Raw genomic sequence first — 24,089 nt, 5'->3', positions numbered from 1 at the left:
TATCAGCTTAACTCTGCTAACTTATATAACAGTTAATTTGATGTCTGTAAATGTCTCCTATTTTACTTACTGCATTTCTTCTTCTGTAACACCCTCCAATGATGGATGAATCCCTTTAAAACATTCTTTAATTTTTGTATCCAGTGTTGTATTACTTCTCCAAACTCCAGTTTGTTTTGCACTGGGAACATGGCATTAAATTTTCAAACAGGTGGTTCACTGTCCGGAGTCTGGGATACTCAGAAAAACCAAAGGAGGGTTGCCACATCCAAAATCAGAAGTAATGGTTTGGCTTTTGCCATGTGTGTGACAGCCACAACCACAAACAACAATGCCTGTTTCGGATAGGAATTGTCTGACAAAAGCTTAACTATGTTCTGTCGCAAGACACACCACTTCAACTCACTTGCGGACACTGCTGGAGTTTATCCGCTGCTACTAGCTGGACGTTCAGGTTGCGACTCTGGGACTTGGACCTGGACTTGATAAGCCTCTGCAGGACCTTGGGGGAGGAGATCTTGACGTAGACGAGGATCGGGGCCAGGGAGGTCTTGGCCAGCTGGGTGGGGTGGTTGATGGTGTCGCAGTCCAGCACCACCAGCTGCATGGAGCGGGCCAGCTCAAATATTCTCTCAATCTCTGCTTGGACCTCGGCTGTGGGGAAAAAACAGTAACAAAAAATACACAAGTGATTTGAGGGATCTTATTGTGGGCTACTCATGGCTGGCGATGCAGGCTGCCATGTGGAAGAAAAAAGCAAACGGGCCTTCCCACCTTCTCTTCAAGAAACAAGCCTGCATTTTCAATCAGAATGGGAAGCAAGCCATCATGACATCCAAATAACTCTCAAGTTTTGAGAGACACTGTCAGAAATGCATTCGTTTGAACTTGGATGTCACTATTTTAGCAAGCAGAGTAAAGCCACTCACACTGTCCAAGGAAAGAACATGGACATATACAGACTAGGTGCATATGTCATGCAGCTGTTACACACGGAAAATAGTAACTAAGGAAAATTAAGCCACAACATCATGCACTGCTTGTGACCGCAGATTCTCAGCTAAAAAATTACTTCAGTTGTAGCTGGTGCATACAGTGAGGAATGTGTGCTACAGAAAGAAACTCTGTTAGCATGTTTCAAAGGAAAGGCACCAATTCTGGGTTATGTGCATGTATATACAGCATTTAAGGATTCAGTACTCAACACTGGGTTGATGTACGGAAATAAAAAAATTACAGTGGTCTCCCCGTAAGCACAGAACGGTTAGCATTAGAACAGGATGCCGTTGTAAGTTTAGCCAGGAAATTGGGCCCAGAGCTTTGAAATGCTGCGCATCCCTTCGGCTCAGCTTCCACACACTGCATCAGTCATCTGGACTGGCAAGTCTGATAGTTTCTCCACAGCTGCACGTCTTGTGCAGACACATGGCTCTTGCCATGAATAAGATATGCACTTATCTCTGTGGGCCGGGGTGTTAACACCTGCTAATTCATGTGATGTAAGCCGTCATCCCTAAGTCAGCCAGTGATGAAGGGCACGCATACCTTCAGAACACCTAATAATGGCATCACCACAACCCTCAGAACTGTGCCAATTTCAAAGTCATTCCTGAATTCTTGTTAACCGAGCTGTTAACATGTGGGCCAAAATTAGATACAAATGTGTATCATGAACTACAGTCAGCTTCTTTGCGAGAATTAAATAACACAGGAATAAAAGGCTAGCCAGAAATCAACTAAGCCAGAAATTAACTTCGCACAGTGTTTACGGTTTCCCCCCCAAAAAAAACTTTTTCAGAGCACAAGCTTAAAATTGCTTCTCTGCCAAACATGAGTCTCTCCGTCCATTGAGATTACTACTGAAGCCAGTGAAAAATCCTGCACAGTTCTTTATAGTGTAATAACTGCTTCTTCAGACAGACCAATCCCAGACAGTATACAGCCCCCCATCTTTCCCCAGCTGAGTTCCCCCCTTGCCCCCATCGGCATGCATCGGCGTCTGACTCAGAAGGTCCAGAATTGAGGACAAGACGTTCTGCTCTGCTTCCCCATCGTCTAGCATACTCAAACAGCGAATACCCTAGCAAGCCATGCGTGCGGTTTCAACCCCATCGTCCCAAACTCATTCATGTGGTCGCCGCGAACAATTTGGCAGGTGTTAACTATCCAAGCACGTACGCTTGCTGATCAAATCGGAATGGGCAATCTGTGAAAAGCTAACATTGGCACCATCCTGTGAGATGCAGTGGCGAAACTGCTTCGGAGATGGGGCACTCCTGGTATTCCCAACAAAGGACAATACTTGCCTCACAACATTTTTGTGTGCTTTGTGACAGATTAGTTCAGAATCAGAACTGTCTACACCATTATCAAGCTCTGTTGTATGACTTCAAACTGACCTCAAGTGGAATTTCTTTCAGATCTTTGGAAATTAGCGACAGTCAGAGGTGTGAAATTTGTATTTCTTGTGTAAAATCATTTCTTTATATAACATGCATCCTCAGCCCTTCCAGATTGGATTTATGAAGACAGGAAGAACACTTTAAACTAGTGGTCTGGAAGCTCATTTAAAAATATTTGCAGTACAAAAAGGAACATGAAGTTTCAGACAAAGACTTAAAACTATACACCACTTTAAAAATCTCTCCATTTTGGCGTACCTTGTAAAAACTACCTGCTAAAGAAAGACTCGGTAAATTTCATTGCATGCATCATCTGGCATTTCACTTGCATTTTATATCCCTCAAAAAATTACTGTCCACACGTTCTTTGAAGCAGACACCATCTGCTTCCAATTCTCAGTCAAACGCTTCGCAGTGCACCTGGTGATACCAGGAGAGATGGTTTCACATTTCAGATCAAGCCAGCAGATGACAGACGGTCATTTTTAATGTTTTTGTCTTCTACTTACCAATGCTTGAGGATCGGCTGTTGGAGCGTTCCATAATGGCACGCTTGTTGGGGTTGTTCATGACGGAGCGTTTGGCCAAGGCAATGTCGGCAGTTACCCTCGTAATCGATATTCTGCATGATGAATTAAAAAAAAAGGAAATACAAAAGAGAAACGTAAGAGCGACTTGTAAATTATCAGAGGGATAATATTTCAAAACCTTTGGTGGGTCGCTGAAAAACAACAGGCTGGGCCAATACACTGTATGCACTTATAACATTTGTTTTTCCTACTTTCTGAGGGACTTAAGTGATTTTCCTGAAAGACAACATGTTTATCAGAGCAAATGTCACCACAGACAATATCAACCAGAAGATTCTGCTCACCTAGGACTACTGGAAAAATGTAACCCTTGAAAAACCTACGATGGAAAAACAACTCTCCATCGGTTCTCTAAATCAACTCATCTTGTGACCGTTGTATTTCTCCTTTTCCCAACTTCCGCACACAAGCATGCATTTGGATTTGACAAATTACTCAAAGGGATGCCACACATGCATCAGCATCATTCGCATTGGGACCGAACAGCCTGTGTGACCTTTCCTTTGCGAAAGGACCCTGGGATGGCTATGGGGATACTTGCCTGACTCTACAATAGCTGATCAGGCGGTTCCCTGCTACAAGTATTAGCATTCTGGCCCGCACTCTGGGCACCGGGCTGTCTCTGTGACATTTTACCTTCATTTATTTCTGAGTGCTTTGCAAATTAAGTGAGGCACAAGCGCCTAATGTGTAGTCCCGAGGGATGACAAGCGATAAACTTGATTTCTAGGAGTTCTGTGGCATGCAACTTGTTTTTTCTTTGACTGAGTGCAATGGCACCATAATTAGTTTCTCTTTCCTGCACTTTTTTTTCACAAGTTTGTTTTTCAAATCAAAATAAATGATGTGCAAACTGTTCGTTTTCCACCAAATGCCAAACTAGTTGAAATTTTTGTCAGAGTACACACACATATACAAGGATCAACTACAAACAAGCCCTATGTCACATCAACCAAGAAGTGTCTGACCTGTGAATTCAACTTTTTGAACAAATTAAGCAGAAACTAATTTTGGAAGCATTTGGAGAAGATCAACCAGCTGTCTAATTGTCTGTTTCTCTTCTCTTATCAACCTAGATTTAAAGTACAGTGACAATCATGGATACTCTGCCAATGAACAGCTTTGTCATTTCCAGTGTTGATAACAGCAAGTAAACATGAATGACTACTAGTGACCCAAGTCCTAATGAATGCCATGCAATGTTGATATGTACATGTGTGGAGCCAGTGGGGGACTACAATACCAGTTCAGAGGTGGATTGTCACCTTTTCTACAGTGTACATCTTCAGCAGAGTTCCCTCAAGTGTCTGTGAAAATGCTCATGAATCCAACAGATTCCAACGGTGGCTAAATTCCTAAATGAGCCAACTTCAACAAATTCAGCTCAACCTGCTTTGACTGACAAGCTCTGACAAAAAGGAGAGTGATTTTACAATATCACTACACAGTGCAGCTCCACTGTATGACAATAATGCATGGCTCCCTGTACATGTACTTTGCTTATGTTTTCTTAACCAGCTCCTCCAACTTCCCTTCTTAGCATCAAACAAGATGCTACAGCCATTCATAAATTCTTCTCCTCCTAAACTAGCATCAATCTGAGTAACCGCCTGTGTGTTTTCTTTTCAAAGCACTCTTATGAGAAAAGGTACCATGTAATTACCAATGCTGCCCCTTAAATCAGAGGGAGGTCATTTGGGAACAGACAATGGAAGGGGATGACACCGTATTTTGAATCGCTCCTATTGCTTACAGGCAGATCTTGCCCTGTTCAGAGGGGTTTAGAGTTTTGCATGCTGCCTTACAATCTCTGGCAGAAAAACTGAAAAACAGAACAGCATCCTTCAATTAAGTGCATTACCTCCCCTCAAACTTGCGCTTGAGGTAATCAAACAGTGCCTTCTGCATCATGTCGGTGACTTCGTAGCCTTTTAGGGAGGGGCCAACCAGGACTACAGGCCGCATGGAGGGGACCACGTCATAGGGTGGTATATTCTCCGTCTGGAAAAAGAAAGCCGGCCATCATTTCAAAATTTGATTTCATCACCGTCCTTGGAGAAGTAAGATTACCCTTAAGTACTGGGTAGGTAAGTCTTCTTACATTTGATAATGTTAAATTTGGTTTCAAAATCATTAAACCCCCAACCAAACAATGAAATAATACTCTATATTGAAAATCAAAATATCCAAATGGATAACAACTCTAACACAGTCCACAACTCTGCACTGCTAAAGCGACACCATGTCCATAAAGGATAAAGCATGGCATAAATCAGTTTTGTGGAACAAACCAAGAAAAAAATGCACCGACACGCAATGATAAAGTACAAATAAATGTTTTGAAAATATTGGTACTTTAAAAAGAACCCGACCCCTCGTATAGCACAATAAGTTGTTATGGGAAGTGGATTGAGCAGAGATAAATGTCCTTGACTGTATAGTCACAAGGATGTTCATTTCACCATTTATTGTGAAAACCAACCTTCCAACCAGACTGCACAATGGGTGGTGAAATTGAGGATTATACAGTCACGGATGCTAGGTATCTCATTCAGTTCACATCAATAATTACAGTGTCTCTTGATATGGGCCAGGTCAATTTTTACTGCAGTGCCTACTGGGCAAAACCAACAGACCAGGACGTGAAGAGTGGTGTCAATGATTGTCACAGGTATATACAAATTCTGGTTTATAGAACTGGAAACCGGTTAGGGGGCAGGGTGACTACAATAATAAAATGACGATGCAAGAATTGTGGTATTATGCTACCTACCTTTTTGAAGAACGGTTTCCTCTTCTCCTTGGGCTGGGGCGAGATGGTGCTGCTCTTTGAGCGGCTCAGCGTCTCACTGTCGTCCACTTCCCCCATTCCATTCTGATCCATGTCAATCCCTACATTGCAAACGAGAGCACAGCCCAAAGACACTTGTCAATAATGCAGATCAGGTTTCTGTTACCGACAAAATTTGAGGATCACTGATGCAGGCTTAAATCTAAGAGCTCCGATCAGAAAGAATTGAACTACGGTGAATAATTCCTAGTGTCAATCTACAGTTTCAAAACATGGTCTGAATGTGCTTTGTTGACAATGCCTCACATTCCCATTTGACGCTTGGCAAATCCTCATCCCTGGCCACCATATAATCTATGCCTGGGTTAACATTTCACAGTGTACACCCATGCAGTCTAACATTTGCAGGTCCAGTGATGCATCCAATGCATTAGCTTATTGCTCAGTATTCGTAAGCCAACCCCCTGCCCTGGGGATTTCTTTATGAAGAACCTTCCTGAACACCTCTAAAATTTTTAACAAGGCAAGGGCTATTGTCACATTTTCTGAACTTCAACTTTCCTGGGGTGCTATGCCCAGCGACACGTACACGTTCAAACTTAAATGAAATGCACTGTTACCCTTGGTGTTGGGTACTGTCTCAAACTGTATATGCTCTGTACTTTAGGGAGAGTTATACATGTGAATACTCATTTCATAGTTAGAAGCAGAGTTTATTGTTTAAGATTTTTTCTGGCTACGTAATGTTTAGAATACTTTGTGAATTATTCTTCTGCATTTGTACTGATGGCCAGTTCACCAGCCAATGGGTACGCAAAACAATACGACAGTGACGCAGACAGAGAGAAGTCTCTTTTCAATACCCAAACCCCACGGCATTTTCTCCATGAAATGGGGGATTGTTTCTTGTGGGCTTATTGTTCTGACTGTTTCCCCATGACAATGCCAGTTAAAGAACATAAGACGTCTCCCTCAAATATACCTGTGGGCCACATGCAGAACTTAATAAATTTGACATCCATCAGTGCTGGCATACAGAGCAACTGGACTAAAAATTTCTGCTCCCCTGTAAATTCTTTGGGGAAATAATAAAGACTTTATCCCATTGTGCTTGCAAGGAATGTCCTCCCATAGTTCATGGCAGGTTAGATCAATCAGATTCTGTAACTTCTTCAATCTCCTACAAATCTAATTCTGTCTCGCTATTTATGCACAGTGTATGCCTCTGCTCTGTACAGGCAGTACACACATTTTATCGCGCTTGGACAAAATTGGCCCAATTTAGCAAGGCCTGAGTTCATTCCTTTCTATGCCACTGTGGGTCAAAGTATGCGTGTCCTTGTTACACGTACCCGCACTTAATATTCCTTTTTTATATAAGGCACTGCACAACTTTTACTTGCGTAACATTTGAAACGAAGATTTCACTGAGCCTGTACCAAGGCACACTGGACGTAATCACACAACACCACATTAGAGAAGAATTTTGAGACCAACTTAAGGATTCCATTCAAATTCCTGAGGCCTCTTCGCTTCAGTCTGAAAAGATGGATGGGGCAAGGTTGAGAGGTCGCCGTGTATTTACATGTGAAACTGGTCACACAGAAGTAATCTACATTTCAGTCAAGAAAAACACACCAAAGTTAAAGCATTCTTATGAACTGACATTCACTCCTCAGATTATTAAAAAAAAAAAAGGAAACACGGAATAATGTTCTCCTTTTTTGGCAGACTATGCTTGGCAAAATCAAGTTTGAAATCACAGGTACAACATACCTCATTCTAATATTCTACTTTCCCCTTTAGGGCAAAATGCACAAGAGATATTTACAGTAACCATCTCTGGAAGTGCATCACACCCAATATTTTGAGACACCAATATTTATGCCCCAAGCAGAGTGTAAAATATTTTTAAACCATCAACTCATTCGGGTCAATAAAAAAAACCCTCTTCGAGCAATTAGATGTACTCAAGGGGATGCCACAGCACACGTCAAGCAACATAACACCACTGACATTTCAAAGATGTACGTATGTAATGCCAAGTCGGGGAACCCAGGTCAGAAGGCAGCACAAAATGTCACTGAAACACAGAGAAAAAACAAACACTGTGGATTTGGCGTCTGTGCTAAGATTGTAAATTGCAGTAGAAATTACAGGTACTGACAAAAGCAATTTTCAAATTCAGGGGGACAATCAATGTGCTATGAAATCAGTGAAGAAAACAAGAACTGTTCAACTTACAGTAACGCTGCCATTGAAAAATAAACATATTCTATTCTTTGCTCTTCCTTCACAAAAGGCATGACTGCACTTTTGGCTATGGTGCATCCTCAATCTTTTAAAACACTTCAAACTGCCCCCATGGGATTTGTTGGATACAGCCTCAATCCTCCAAAATCTTCCAGTATTTTTTTTACTATGTTCCATGGAGGGTTTAACCACTGTATAAATCCATGAAAGTCCTCTGGTAATTCCTATCATTACGTTGAGGCAGTGCACATGGTATCCTGGAGCAGTATGGAAGATTCCTAACGTGATCTTATCCTAAATTTATGCATGGCAGAGCATTATTAACGCAAGGTCTCACCAACGACCTTGACACAATGCATCCTTCACAATCAGCAACTCAATTTTGCCTTACAGCCTACATCCTCCAAAATTCTCCAAAAACCATCTGGAGGATTTTGGAGGATTCAGGATGCTTATGGTTAATAATTTCTGCATGTATTTTTAAAAACTGGCTCATATGTGCATGGTGGAAGTTTAAGGAGAATGGATTTTCCACTGAACAATCTCATTTTGGTTTGTGTTTCCTGTCAATTTTGCAGTGGGTTAATAATAAAATGTGTGCACACCACTCGTGAAAGTGCTTAGCACCATCCCCCCTTCCTTTGAAAATTCTAATTAACTGACAGGCAGCATCTATATGACCAAATGAAAGGCCGGCAAAGTTAGCCAAGCCTGCACTACAGTTGGACTCATGTCTGACCAGAGCAAAAAAACCAAACCATGGAGGTCGCCGTAACAAATTGGGAGGACATCGTGATGAGCAATACTCAGATATGGGATAGAACAGCTAAATTGAGGAAGTTTCTGCATGTGAGGATAGGTTGGGACTGCATTTTTAATGAAGCAATGTTGAGCTGTCTCCAAAGGACTTTGCTATGGATGGAAATTACATGAGATCTGTGGGAAACGTGTGAAGCCGCTAGCTGACGGCTTCCATAACCATCACAAGAGAGATACACGCAGCATTCATTACCACTCTTCTGTTTCAGATTTTTTACTCTTTTCCTGAAATACACGTACCAGTTCAAACCTTTTTCCTGCTTTCATATCAGCCTAATGGGCCATGATGGATTGGAAACTGCTGGTTTGAAAATTACTCGGAAAAGCTTTTCACTTGGATAAATGACCCATGCAATTAATGTAGCCATACATTCAACATCGTAACTCATTACAGCGCAGAACATTCTGGATTAGTGTACGACGCACTGTGCTCATTAGCCGAGTCAAAAAATCAAATATCCTTGGCACAGTACATGCAAGCGTACACCTCTCTCATTATGAGACTGCCCAAGGTGGCGCGATACTGCAAACGTCAGCCTATTGAAGACAAGCGGGACTCAACATAATTTATGAAGCTTCCCTGCATTAAGCTGATGGGCTTGCCACAGCATGCCAGAGGGGTCCAACAAATTCCACTGATAAGCTTACTGCTAAAAATGCATGTGGAAAAAGAATTTTGGTGATACAAGCGTTAACGTTAGACTCTTGCAAATGAGCAAGATGGAAGTAAATTTTCAGAAGATAACTGTGGTACTAGCCAAACGAATTTAGTGATTAACATATTGGGCCCTGTGGCGCTTAAAGGGCCAGGGAATGTGGTCTGGAAACCACAAGTCAAACAGAAAATGCAGACATGAGATGAAGTATTCCTTCTTCACAGCATAATGAACAGAAAATCCAAGTTACAATTATTCAAAGAATGCCAGATTAGGTACATTGTGATACATGTGATACAGGTACATGTACAGGAACATGGACATTCATGAGGGAGGCCTCTAAGGATGTGCTTGGTTATTCCTATCTACATGTACATGTAATTCACTCTGGAGTGCCTCATTTCAATGCAAGTTATGAACTGCAAGTTAACAACGTGCATTTGACCAGCAACTGCTCTCAGAAGCTGAGGGCCAGCTTTCAAAATCTTGGGCCAACAGTGGATGTCAGAGAAGGGCCAATGGGGGCATTCCCCCTCAAAAGGTGCCCCCTCCTCCAATTTTTTTGATTTATTTTTTTTTTAAATGAGAGGGCAGAAAAGTTTTTGGTCTATTTCATTTCCCTTCCCTCAAACAGCACGTGAAAACCCCAAACTGTATAGCCCCATCACTCAGAAAAGCCATGAAAAAATTACATGAACTGAACAAATCTTTGGCCTGCCCCCTCCCCCCCAAAAAATTGGGTTCTGGATCTGTCACTCTCTTTGGACACTGCTTATCTAAAACTACATGCAGCTCTGTGTAGAATGTTCTACTTAGATCACTGGACCTTTCCCTTTTTTACTTTATTTTCTTTTTAGAGACTGCTTACAGATTACCAGCAGTGGCAAGATAAGCGGCACTGCGGGCATGTGCAACACTGACTCGTGCAATTGTAACAGCACACATTCTCTGCAGAAAAAGGTTGCACCATCGTAGTACATGTACATTTCAAACAATTTCGCGTACGCTTCTAAGAAAAGCCAAGTTTCCTTCCAGATGACTTTCACAGGAATGCATAAATATTTGCTAATGAGCAAATCGTAAATTGATTAAAATTTTACTACATGGGAGTGCAATTTTTTGCGGGGGTGGGGGGGAATTCAAATGGTTAGAATCCAATCTAAGGGTTCATATACATGTACGTGCTATACAGCTATCAACACTTCAACAAATTTAAAAACTAAAATGCAACAGGATACATTACAATTTTAACTTGAACAGATGAAGCACAGCTTTATTCACAATGTACATGTTACAATGACTTTCCACCTCGTTTGTAGCAGATAAATGGACAAAATTCAACATTTCTGATTTTATGCCGATGAAGATTTCCACATTCATGAGCCACAGCACGACGCCAGACAAGGCATTACAGGAGTATCTCCATAGCTTTGTGTACAATATTCGAACATTTATGTTTCACAAGGTGTGCTTCATCAAGACCTGTATACATGTAAGGGTTATGAGGGTTTACTTCACTGCTGGTGGTCCACAACTATAACTGGCCTGTTACAAGAATACAACTGAACAACAGTTGTGAGGTGTGAAGAGTTGCACAAGCCGGCGCCAACCCACTGTTACAACTTTAGAGTGCTCCCAAGACGACATCTTTAATGTTCTGTGCACATATTGTGCTAAATTTTCAATCAATCTACAGTTAGTGGCCCCAGATTAGATTTGGGAACCGATGTTGGCTTATAATCTAATTAGGACCTCCTTGCAGCTGCGGAACGAAATCGATTCATGCTAGCCAACATCATCATGTTGCACGGACCAGCGGCGCATCATCCTTCCTTTCCCCAAACCCTCTCAAGAACCCACCTCATTTGTTTTCAAATAAGCCTACATGTACCGGTAGGTCCATTTACGTGTATGCCAGTCTTCATCAAACCTGATATAATGCGGAACTTTTTCAGTCTGTAAACCGAGATCGCAAAAATAGATCGAGAATGCAGCTACTTTTTACATGTACAGTCCATTCCAAACATGGCTGTTTTTCATAATGCAGCACGTCCAAAATTGTAATTGAGTAACATGGACAGAATTAAATTCCTCGGTAATTTATTCCAGCATGAGCACAGAAGCATCGAGGCCATTCACATCGTTAAATACTCTCAGCACCCCAATACTGTACAGTGTTTATTTGTTCTTCCCCAGAGCACTAAAATTAGCATTTGAGGATATAATGGTATGCACCATGTTTTTGGCTGCATGAGAACATACAAAATCAATACTAAGGGACTGGTATCCAGCATGTAACGCCATGCTTAGAGCAAAGAAAGAGAGAGCACAGGCCTGGTCGAAAAATATGTTTGTTTCTTGTAACAACACCCCTAAGAGGCAATTACACATTGGAGGAGTTTATACATATGGCATACACGTATGCACTTGGAGCAGGTCAATCAGTGTATGACAGTTCTGCTGTGGCTGTGTTTGTATTGCACGTACCCATATATTGTATGTACATGAACGTGTTCATGGAAAACGTGTACATCTGTGTACCTGTACTTTTAACTGTCAATACGCATAAACATAAATGCCAAATTCTGTGATGGTGCTGTATGTTGTTTCATTATTCAGATTTGTATCAAACCAAAACAATAGCTTCACATCATGAATACCATTAGGAGAACATGTACTTCATATCTTTTTCTTGTTTCGATCAAAGAACACTTTACCAACTGAAATATGCAATACTGCTATTTATTTCTCCATTTTCTTTGCTATCAAACTGTTTTCGTTTAGTCTTCCCATTTCCTACGAAGTCTGTAAATTCTGGACGGCAGAAGAAGCACTTGCCAAACTGTTGACACTACCGCTGTGTATACAAAAAAATTTAGAAAAAGTGGAAAAGCACAGTAGCAAGATGCGCGTGTTGAAATTGTCCATCTAAAAAGGCAGACACAATTAACTCCTTGAGAAAATGTCATAGGTTGAGTGCAATTACTGAACATGTGCACACGAACTTATACATATATGCACGTACGTCAGGACAAGTGTCCACTTTTCATTTTACCTTCCACTGTGTTTCCACTCGAGGAGGGGCCAGCATGGCTGACATGCACACTAGAGAGATGCGTATCAAAAAAAACGTTGGGGGAAGGCAGCGGGGGGGAGGTCTTCTCTGAAATGGTTCTTGGGAAGTCCAACCATTTTGGCTAAAAATGCTTTCCAATTCAGTTTCTATTCTTATTAACTTTACAACAACATGACATTGCACAGAATGCTTATTGACATACCAGACTTTCTGTGGAAAACAGCATAAAATATAATACCCTAAAGCAGCGATCCTCATGTTTCAGATTTTTTTAGTAGACATGATTCATACATTAAAGAGACACTGTGGAGATCCTTATCCATTAATTAACCAAAAAGTTGGACTTTTTGCCCCAAACAGGATTCCTCAACAAAGCTTGTCAATGGAAGACCAAAGCCTGATTTGGAGAATCCAAACTCCCCAATCTTTATACTTCTTCCTTCTGAATGTGTTCAGAGTAAGGCCAACTTCAGCATAGTTGAAATGAGGCACGTTCTTGCATAACCGTATCAGTCTGTTTCCTAAAGTGGAAGCTCCAGTTGAAAAGCTCCATGCAGCTACACAAGGCACATAATGTGGTTGCACACTGCAGGTTGTAGGTCTTAAGTTCATGGCCCCCGTTGGCCAACATGCACAGCATATGCTGTACCGTACATGGAAATACTTTTTGGATACATGTATGATCAAAGCATTCTCAAAGATTTCTGATCTCCACTTATCATACCACTCATGCAATTTAATGTGCACTGAATATGCCTGACTGGACACAAACGGGCTAAAGTAGCTGTATACTGTATCTCTTTCTGATGTAAATGTGAGCAATTTTTCATCCAAGACAAAACATTAATGGGAAAAACACTTTCTGGGGCAGTCGGCAGCCTGGAGAATTCACACCCACGGACACGGATGGAATCGTCAGGGTAATTCAAGCCTTGGTTCTGACAGGTTATTTTGGGGTGTGCGCCCACAATATAAGTGCAAGCTTTGCAATCTCTTGAAGATCGATCAATTTTCCATAGATGGAAAGGGTGTCCCGTCTCCCACACATCTACTGGACCATCACTGACTGGCTTCAGGGGATTGGCATCCAGATATACATGTATGTACATGTACATCTCTCGTTTAAAGTGACCACTCTATTTGAAGGGCAAGGAATTTTGGCCTCAAAATATTCTCCCATGCAGAACACCTGTCCAAGGGTTTACCAAGCATTTAAGGTTTGCGAGTCTGTCATCAAGATGTAGGCGTGACATAACCAGCCAATCAAAAAAAGTCAGTTGGGATATGTGCCACAGACGCACGGTTGCTTGCTCGTTTAGAAGCTTCCCGCATCCCATTATGACCAACCACGAGGAAGGCCCCGGCCCTGCATGCTCTGCTCTGCCTTTGCAAACCGTAATAAACACCCCTGCAGCTGCAGCTGTGGACATGTTGAATCGAAAGCCAAGCCTGTGAGCTCAGATCAAATGGCGTTGAGCGACAAGGGCCCAAGACAGGACCGAGGTGCCGGAGCCGCATTCTATTAATTACAGCCGGCGCATTTCTTCTTTTTGAGGGAACGGAAGTAGAGATCGCAACTCTATCCGTCCACTTTTTTGACACGTCGCTTGAAAGGCCATCTCAGGATGTCCAAACTGTGTTGACATTAGCTGCCAGGCCAATAATATGAAAAAAGATGCCTAGTGGCAACCTACAGCACTGTTCTGTAAAACTGAAACATCAGAATGATTTTTTCAACACCAGTGACAGCTTGAAGTTCACATTAGAGCAAATAGTGTCAAATAACTAACATTTCGTGCAACACACTGAACACTTTGAGCATGGAATGGAAGTGGCATGTGAATTATAATCAACTGCAACTCACGTGTGAAGCATGTCAATAGAATGTCGGGGATTTCATTATAAGACCTCTTTGCTTAGCACTATGCAAGCAAACTTGGATGGCTTGTCCCATTTACACTCCTGTGTGATACTGACTACGATCCTTTTGCTCCTAATACTTTTTTAAATACTTGACAATGCATCAAAGGAACTCAAATCAGATGGAAAATTTGGAAACGACTCGAGGAGGAAATGGATATACATGTAATCTAGACTGACCTCTCAATTCACATCATGAACAACAACCCCACAATAAAGAGGGAACCGTATCGGCCAAGGAAGCAATTAAAGCAACTCACAACCTGATTAAGAGCTGTAAAGCTGTGTGGAAAGGAATTCACGGAAAAGCGTCATAGCCACGGTGGAGAATGATTGCATGCTAATTAGCACCAAATAAATCACGTCCGACTGGTTCACGGAGGGACGGGCAATTTGGTCTGCTGTGTGTGCAGCAGAAGCACACCGCACTTGCATTAATTCCACAGAGAGGGATCACTTGGGTTCATGCATAATGCACACTGGAAGGGGAGGTTCAGCTTATTCACACACTATGTAAAAAAAAAATTGGAGAGAATGTTGACCACCCAACAGCAGCTACATGTACATGTCCATGTCCATGCATGCTGTCACAAACCAGTTTGTAAAAAAAAAGGCTTCATCCCTCTTGTCAGTGTTTAAGAATGGATTATCACTGCTTTCAAACAGTAAGAAATCTTTGACTACTGGTTGATTCAGGATCTGTTGGAGATGATTATGCTTTTGTTTCACTGGCTGCCTTATCTTTGCCTTAAAAACGAGGCTGGGCAAAAACAAGCACTCGCAAGAATGCACTTGAGAGACACCCGCCGAGCCGGAAGCAGCCCGCCGAGTGTTAAGGGAGGAAGGGAAGGAAGACGGAGAGACACAGAGAGAGAGAGAGAGAGAGAGGGATAGAAAAGGGCATCCATCTTCATGAATACCTCTCTGCACAGCGTACTGTTAGCTGAATGCATAAAGCTCACGCTGGCGCACCGTTTCCCTGCAAGTTTTATCACTTGGTATTCAGACATGCATTACTGCAGCTGCCTCTGGCGACTTTCTGATTGACTTGAGTCGGTTCTGCTTTCTTTGGTTTAGAGGGTTGGCAAGGACCATGGTGTACATGTATGTGTGTGGGGGGGGGAGGGGAGGGGAGGTGAGGTGGGGACTGCTGAGGACCCGGAGTGTATTTTGTCGTCGTACTGATGTTGTATCAAAGGCATTCTGGTGGACTGAGGTCTGAAATGCACATAAATACAGTTGATTTTGACTGTTTCACTTTAGGCAGCAACTACATGAGCATCTATTCAAACTCGCTCATGAGAAATAAATCCTAAATAAAAATAATCATTCAACAAAACCAGTGCTGGTAGAATGGAGTTCTTCAATGGTCCAGACAAAAGGAAGTCTTTCAAATATTGTATATTATATATAAACGTTACAAAATGTCACAACATTTTGTGACATCTGTCATCTGTTATCATTTGTATTCATACACTTCAATGCAATGTATTTATTCCCTATGAATCCATAGGTGGGAGCAGAATACATGTAGTGCGCAAAAAGCTGGCAGTACACTGACCCATGAGGTGACCTTCATTGAGCCATATATCCATACATGTGCATGTACATGATCTGAGTAGACTAAAGATACATGTACACACTATCTTCGTTCAACTTCAAGCCATAGCATTCAGCATGTGTACATGGGTGTATGTCTGGTTCCTCAAAATACTAGAAAAAAATTACATGTATCTTGCAGTGAGATTCAAAGGGCTACTAAGTCTGCATCACGGGTCAACAAAACGATTTTGCACAATCAAAAGAATGCAAAGTTTTCTTATTTGACACGTTCATTGACTAGTCATCTTCCTATCACTTGATTGCTTTACCATTTTCAGTTATTCATTGTGGCATCACATCACGATGAAAAGTGCAGTGTTTTGGTTGCTAGCTTCATTCATGATACCACATTCTCTTGAATACATCAGAATCAACCAGGTTTGGAAGGATTGGAGGAGGCAGAGCCTAGCAACTATTACTGTACAATGTACATGGAGCTCGATAACCTTTGAAAGCTCAAGTAAAAAAAAGGGCTCTAGATTTTCTGCACAGTGGAGGATTTTAAAGGATTCAGGAAGGTTCTTGGCAGGACTGACTGGGGTGTTTAAATATAAGGGTTAAAAGATGGACAACTTTGTCCCCCGATGTGAGCGATTTCTACTTACCCGGTGTGGGAGGAGTTGATCCCCTGGAGTTGGCATTGCGGGCGTTGGCCAGTCCCATGATATCGCCCAGGTTGGAGGTGGAGCTCAGCCCGCTGGTCGACCTGCTATGACGGGGGGAAGTTGGGTAACTACTCTTGCTGTTGAGGGGTAAGGTTGCGGCTTTGTTCGGCAGGTAGTTGATCCTACCAGAGGGGGACTGGGGTAACCGGCTACTTTGTAGAGGGGCCGCAATGAATTGTGTTTTTTTTACGAGTGAAGAGTCAGTGAGTGCATATTAGAGATGGATGATATCGTTTGTGAAATACATTTTTTGGGGGTGGAAGTTGGAGATTTAGTACACATGATTCATGCATTCATGACCAAAGTTGGCATTGATGCAATAAACCCAATCATTGAGTGTGTTCGCATACATCAGTTTTGAGAAGTGAGGGGGGGCACCAATGTTTAATGCCGGGCAAAAATGAAGAGAATGTGCCAAATTAGGTACCACAACCAAGACAGTACAGCCAGGTTTGAGTGATTTCAATGTCCGTTCAGGTGGTCAGAGATCGGCATTGACAACCATCAATTCCAATGGTTCCACCAGGTATGTCCACAACAAAGCCACAAGCCGGTTTGGAATGAGGGTCAGTACACAGTCGTTAATGGTACAAGTGAACATGGCAAAAAATGATCACATTAAACCAGTTAGAAAAGCCACAAGTAAACCAGTTTGACAGCAGATTTAAGGCACAGGTGGCATGCAAACAGGCAAGAACATAGAATAGAAGACAGAAAAAGCCCAAAAGAGGTAAGCATTACGTGACAAACCAGATCAGATAAACCAGTAAATTCAGCCAAGTTAGCAAATTGACATAATGCAAGTTAAATTGGATAAGGGGTGGGGAAGAGAAAGAGAAAAGGCAGGGGAATAGCAAAACAGAATAAAACAGTTAGTGTTGCACCACAATTGTACTTTAAAAAAGGGGGAAAAATGCAGTGAATTAGATAAAAGTAACAAATTGATAAAATGTGTAATTGGCAAAAGTGAAGAAACTACTACAAGATCATAATTTTCCAAAGTAAGAGGGCCGTCTTTTAGCTTAAACATGAACACTTGTGGCAGTACGTATTTCTAATTGTCAGAGATAAACGAAAACTACTGCAAGCTACTGAAGTCTCAGGTGCCTTGAATCAACAAGGAGAGCAGACAGAATGAATGAAAGATGTTTGCATTAAGTTTCTGGAAAACAACTTGATGCAAAACATGACAGAATGCATCACTACAGTGCATGCAATGGTATCTGATAATATTGAGTAACCAGCTTTGAAGAAATATTACTGCTTTAAACATGTACACATGTAGAAGCAAGCACACTGCATGTGTCCTTTTTATACTGAATCATTTGCAATTTGAAATAAGGTACACGTAACCACCCGTATGAGTGTTATGCCTGACATGTCCACAAGTGTACTTAAATGCACACCTGTATACAAGTATGCATAGACTTGTGTGTGAAATGCACATGGATAGCCTGTAATGTACATATGTAAATTAATCTGAAATGTGGCCAGCGAGAACAGCATTACTGGATTTATGCAGGGGCACGGTGTGAACTCCCAAAAGAGTCAGGCATTCGAAAATTCAAAACTGGGCCATGACACCTTTCAGCTTTATAATTTTTTGCGATTTGAATTTTTAATTCCATTCCTGAGGACATCAAGACAATATTGTCTGTGGGTCAATTTGAATAGCCTATAAAAGACTCCTCTTTTCCCAGTGTGTAGCATAGCCTTTCCTCCACTATTTGTTAGTGTACTGTATCTGTAGTTTGTCTAGTGAGTCCAGGCTGTTCCAGTTACAAGCCTTTGGCTTACGTCAATGGCCTTGTAACTCTTACTGCATATTTAATTAGTAAAAATTTATTTTGCTTTATCTGTTTGGCTTTCAAGTATTATTCTTTGGTGCATATATTTTCTCTTGATATACAGTGTAGCTTTGTTTATGGTTGTGTTTATACATGTACCTCTTAGATTGGGAAGTTATAACTAAATGTTTATTGAATTGAATTGATTGAATTGAAACTACAGATTCTGCTTGGAGACTCACAATTATTTTACATATTTTGTAGTATTTAAAGTGTACCAGTACCTACAATGAATTTACATGTACATGTATCTGAGATCCCATTTTTCTGCAACTCTATACTTTTCTTCAGTGTCTGGAAATTATTTGACATCTCTTTTTGGTTTAATCAATGCATTTGTAAAGTGCAATTTTTAAAATGTTAAAAATTGCCCATGCTTTCCTTGACAACTGAGGACGTTGTTGCTGTGATGTCATCCAGGGAAGACATGCTTCTATGCATTGAGTTTTTGTTCAAAATGTGAACCCAAAATTAACTCAATGGAAACATTTCTGAGAGAGGATTGCATGCATGCTTATTGCTAGGAAATTACTAAACAAACAACTAAAAGTTGAGGCCAGGAGAACTTCAGACGTTTATTGTGCACAAACCAATGCAACATTGAGATTTTCTCCCTGGGATGACATCACAGTTTTGCTCATGAATATGGAAATACTCATCAGCATAAAAACCAAAAAGGCAGCAAAATACCCCTTAAAACAGTGAAAGAGACACTGAAAATGAGGTTATCTGATATGTGAAGGTGCATGGTTTTAGGTTTGCATTAAAAAAATTGCACTGCAGCTACCCTTTAACCCTAACCCTCCTCAATACTTCACCTGATGGAGGACTGAGGAGTGTTAGGGTTAAAGTTGGTTTGATCTGATTTTTTACTTAAATGCATTTGACGTGTTACTAAAGTAAATGGCACTGTGTACTGGCACATGTACATGCGAGCAAGCACGTACATGTATGCAATGAAAAATGTCTGCGTGCTCAAAAGCACAATCTTCACAAATTCCTCAAGCTGGGTACAGCCGACTCTACGTGAACCGGTACATATTCACATACATATGTACATGTATGTGAGTAGTAAAAATTCTACAATGACTGAATGTACATGTACGTTCAAGCTACGCAACCTGCTTTCTTAACCCCATATGTAACTGCCAAAAACCTGCCATACTCCAACAGCAGGTTTTATGAGGTTTTGGCAGGTTTGGTACTGTACCTGAGGAACTTGTTGAATTTTGTGAGACTTGGGATGAAAGGCCCAGGGAGATGGTGCCAGTTTCTGTGTGAGTTTGGTCACACACGGGTCACTGTGTGCAGTGTCTGGCTTGCTGTACCAATTGTTGGACTATGCTTGATTCTGTCAGGCTTGGTACTGTTCAGTGCAAGTCATCCTATCCTGCACAGACCCATCCAGACAATATCACTCAAACTCCAACGGGCTCATTCTGTTGGAGTTTATCAGGTTTAGTGCAGTAACCTGCATGTACATGTACAAGTACATAGACAAGTACATGAAAATGTTGGATTTTGTGAGGTTCAGTATGCTTTCTAGTGAAGGAGCCTAGGGGGTTAGGGTTAATGATTAAAATCATTTACCATACAAGTGTACTTTAAACGTTTACTTTTTCTACCCCTACCCTATACAGCAACACTTTCTGTGACCCACTCTGTGAAAATGAGTCTTAAGTTGCCAGAGCCACTGTGGAGTAGAAAGTCCTTTAGAATAATTTTGCACTGTGTAAATCAACAGAAACCCACAGCATTTTTCACCATGGGGTATCCACTTTCATTAAGATGCTAAATTGAGTGATACATCAAAACCAAAAAACTCAATTTGCTCCTTCCAATACAAAGGAAAACTCAAAAAGTGGCTCTGGTGACTTAAGACTTATTTTCACAGAGTGTGTCCCACATTATGGTGCCAATGTTCCCAAATGGCACCTCTGTACAGAAATTTCATACAGAGCACAGTGCGTGCTCAATGTACATGTACATGTACTCATCCTTTCCCAAATTACTGGCATGGAAAATGACAAGAATTCTTTTTACCGTTTTCCATCCCCTACATGTACCAAGTGGTTTTTGCACGTACACGTGAAATTGTTAATGTACATGTACGTACATGTACATTGTACAAATACATGTATGCACACAAAGATGCTGAATCCCATTCAGGGTTCAGCAAATTGTAATCATGTGAAGACATACGAACCTACTGCATACTTTGTGAATTGTGGAAACAGTGTCCCCCTAAAGGTCCCCCCCAAAGAATAACCCCCCCATAAACAAATCCAAATTCAGTGCCACAATACTGCTCACTGTACTTTTCAATGAACTGCCAACATCCTTCCCCTACTAGGCTCCCCCTACCTACTGCTATGGATCTGATGTCCTTCAACCCCAGTCTTACTTCACACATCAGACACTATCAGTTTCTTGTTTTATGAGCAAGGCAGAGGCTGGAGAGATACTACACTGCGTTTATTGCACTGGGAATACATCTACATGAAAAATGTGAGACTGGGATGAAGACTTTTGTTAGAAATCTTTTTGTGAATGCAATGGACTTGAATTACCATGTTTTTTATGGATGCATTATGTTTTGTCACATTTTGCTGTTTTTTTGTAAACAGCTCAGGTAGAGAGAGAAACTGGGGTGTAAATTTTGAAATTTTGAGTCCGGCTAAACTGAACTCCACAAATTTTTGATGTCAGGCCAATTTTAGTCACTTGTGAAACTGCAAAACTATTGCAAGTTTCACTGTGACTTGGGAAAGTGTGGGTTCCATGGACAAAAAAATGGCCTTCCACACTGAGTAGCAGACATGGCAGAAGAGCTACTGTAAGTCAACAGCCTGGTTCCCATCTGCATAAAGCAACGGGTCCAAGAGCAGTCTGGCTAGCTGCCTCTAATGATATCTGGACACGTAGTGAATGATGAGCAACATTCACCAACCAGTTAAATTGGCTACATGTAGGTATTGGCCTGAAGGCATATCAACTTCAAGCAACAAAGCTCCCTCTCAAGTCCAAGCATGAAGCCCACTTAACAAGCATCTATGCTTTGAAGCACTGCATGTTACGGTATATGTTCCGTACATGTACATGTACATGCATTCATGGTTGGTTTAGCTTCTGTGTCTATTCGCAGACCAAGCCTGATGACTCCTCGATCCCAGTGGTCGATCAAGTATGCATTCAGTTCGTTCAGCACTCATGAAATGGGTCTGTTTGCTTCATCAAATGATCATATCATTTTTTGTGCATAATACCCGGATTGCAAATAGGTAAAGGTACAGGTACTAGTTGGTTTACATAACCGTGTTAATATGATTCAATCCCAAAGAGACTGTGGCCTACCGAGTCAGCAAAAGTGCGGGCAATATCTGTCCCATGATCCATTACTCTAATCAAAATGGAATTTTACATTTGACTTTTGTTTTAGGTTAGCTTCCACTCAAAGCTACTGGTACTGTTGACATTTAAAACGCGGTAGGGAATAAGTGCTTTTATTATTAATTGTTAAAATTTTTCCTTCTGAGCTTAAATGAGTCTAACATTTTTAACAGAAAACCCTTTTAAGCACCAAATATGTTTACCAAATCCTTCCCTTGTCATTGTCATATTAGCCATGTGGTAATTTCAAATTGATTCATCACAAGGCAGTCCTCAGGGAAGAAAGATGCACATAGAGGAAAGGGTTGGGGAATAATGCACAGGAAAAGGAGAAGGAGGTTGACGCAAACCAGATGACCGTAACCCCCCCCCCTTTTATCTCTCTTGTTTATAGCTTGTCTGCTAAGCAGATCTTTCAAGCTAATTGTTTCTGCCATTAGGCATGTATTATTAACAGAGACCCAACTGAGACACAGTGGCCATTTCAGTCATTTTCCATGTGTGCATTGTTTGTACTGCTGTGGAGTGCCAGTCCCACTGGGGTTCTGACTATTTATGAAAACAGGTACATGTACATAGCAAACTGGATTGAAGGGGGAAAGGCAAGGTTTTGGAAGTTATAGGCTTGCTTCACTAGCTTCTTTGGGATGCCATCACTATCATTAATCTCATCAGAATGTTAAATTTTTTGCTCACTCAAGCACATTTATATCAAAACTCATCCAGTTACAGATTACGTGTTTGACAATATTTCATGTTAATTTTTGCCATTATGGGACACACTATGCCTTAAGGACCTTGAAAAAGAACTTGCAAAAGCTGAATTTTGTAACTCAAAAGGAACAAAATCAGTAAAAAAAAGTAAAATCCATTTCAAATAGAAGAAAATTTAAAACACTGAGCAAACACAAAAAAAACTTCATCAGTGGTGTAAAAACAACAACTAGGTACACGAAGACAGCAAAGGTGAAATGACTTAGTTGCACAAAGTTCCAGAAAAGCCGAGCACTTTGAAAAGCTGATTGTCGGCAACAACTCACTTGTTCATGAGCTTCGTCCTGCTTGTTGATGACTGAAGCCTCATGTTTTCCAGCTTGGCCGGGCTGGGGATGAAACCAACATCAGCGGCCTCCCGCACCAGCTTACCAATCCACCAGTCATTATTGTATTTCTGGCAGAAAAGAAGCAAATCAAGTTGTTGATAGCACTTTGGTTTTTAAATTTAATTTTACAGTTTTTTCACCAAAACTTGAATGGCAGTTGATACTGTATAGTCTTTTCACTAGAGCCAGGGATATCCAACAAATGCTTCAAGATGACCACCTAAATCGACTAATTTTCAAAAGAATATGCAAAAATTAAAAGAATGCTCATTTGAATGTAATGGTACAAACAAAATTTATACAGTCCTCCCAAACAGCAATTTCAATTATTATTCTTTTATAAAGCCCAATTAAGAATTTTAAAATACCACCTGAAGGCTGGTTCACACTTCAGGTGATTGCGAATGCAAGAGCAAATTTGACATCACAACAAATTCACAACAAAGGTCGCTCCAGTTGAAATGTGTTCAACTTTTATGAATTTGCAACACAAATATTTGATTAGACGTCACAAATTTGTGTTCATTTCGTTTTCACGTGCAGTATGAACCGTCCTTAACAAGCAACAAATTCAAACGCACCTCTTTTATATGGAGGAAATCTTTAACTTTGAAGGTGATGGCATAGCCCTGGACTGGTGAATCGTCGTCAATTGACCCGTCATAGGCTACATTCGTTCGGACTGCAAACGCCACTGGCTTTGTCTGAAAACAGAGTGAAAATTGCACCTAGGTTAACTGAAAAGAGAAAAACCAATTAGGCATAGGACACCATTTGCACCACTTGTTTGGTATAATGTCATTTCAATCTTTCATGCATCTGTTCTTTTTGTTGGGCAAGGTTTTAATTGTTCTGACAGTGAAAACAAAGGCTAAAAAAATTGATAAGAAATTGATGATAAAAAATTCCTAATAAATCAAGGGAAATTTAAGCAATTTAGGTTAAATTTCAAAATTATAAGTACCTATCTAAATA

General features: G+C 41.0%; 1 protein-coding gene across 1 annotated transcript in view; it reads right to left on the bottom strand.

The window, feature by feature from the left end:
- LOC110989549 (voltage-dependent L-type calcium channel subunit beta-1-like) overlaps positions 1–24,089 on the bottom strand; it is a 52,748-nt gene that overhangs the window by 11,402 nt on the left and 17,257 nt on the right. Inside the window, exons 3-9 of the mRNA XM_022254073.2 lie at positions 23,696–23,818; positions 23,052–23,182; positions 16,715–16,923; positions 5,766–5,884; positions 4,854–4,993; positions 2,912–3,024; positions 407–654 (exon numbers count right to left, since the gene is read on the bottom strand). Of these exons, the coding sequence (XP_022109765.1) occupies positions 407–654; positions 2,912–3,024; positions 4,854–4,993; positions 5,766–5,884; positions 16,715–16,923; positions 23,052–23,182; positions 23,696–23,818 (1,083 nt within the window). The remainder of the gene's footprint in view (positions 1–406; positions 655–2,911; positions 3,025–4,853; positions 4,994–5,765; positions 5,885–16,714; positions 16,924–23,051; positions 23,183–23,695; positions 23,819–24,089) is intronic.

This window comes from Acanthaster planci, linkage group LG03 (genome assembly GCF_054643075.1).
Source record: "Acanthaster planci isolate LZ-2023a linkage group LG03, COTS_SCS, whole genome shotgun sequence".
Lineage (NCBI taxonomy): Eukaryota > Metazoa > Echinodermata > Asteroidea > Valvatida > Acanthasteridae > Acanthaster > Acanthaster planci.
Note: the sequence above shows the minus strand (reverse complement) of the source record. Positions and strands in the feature narration are given on the sequence as shown.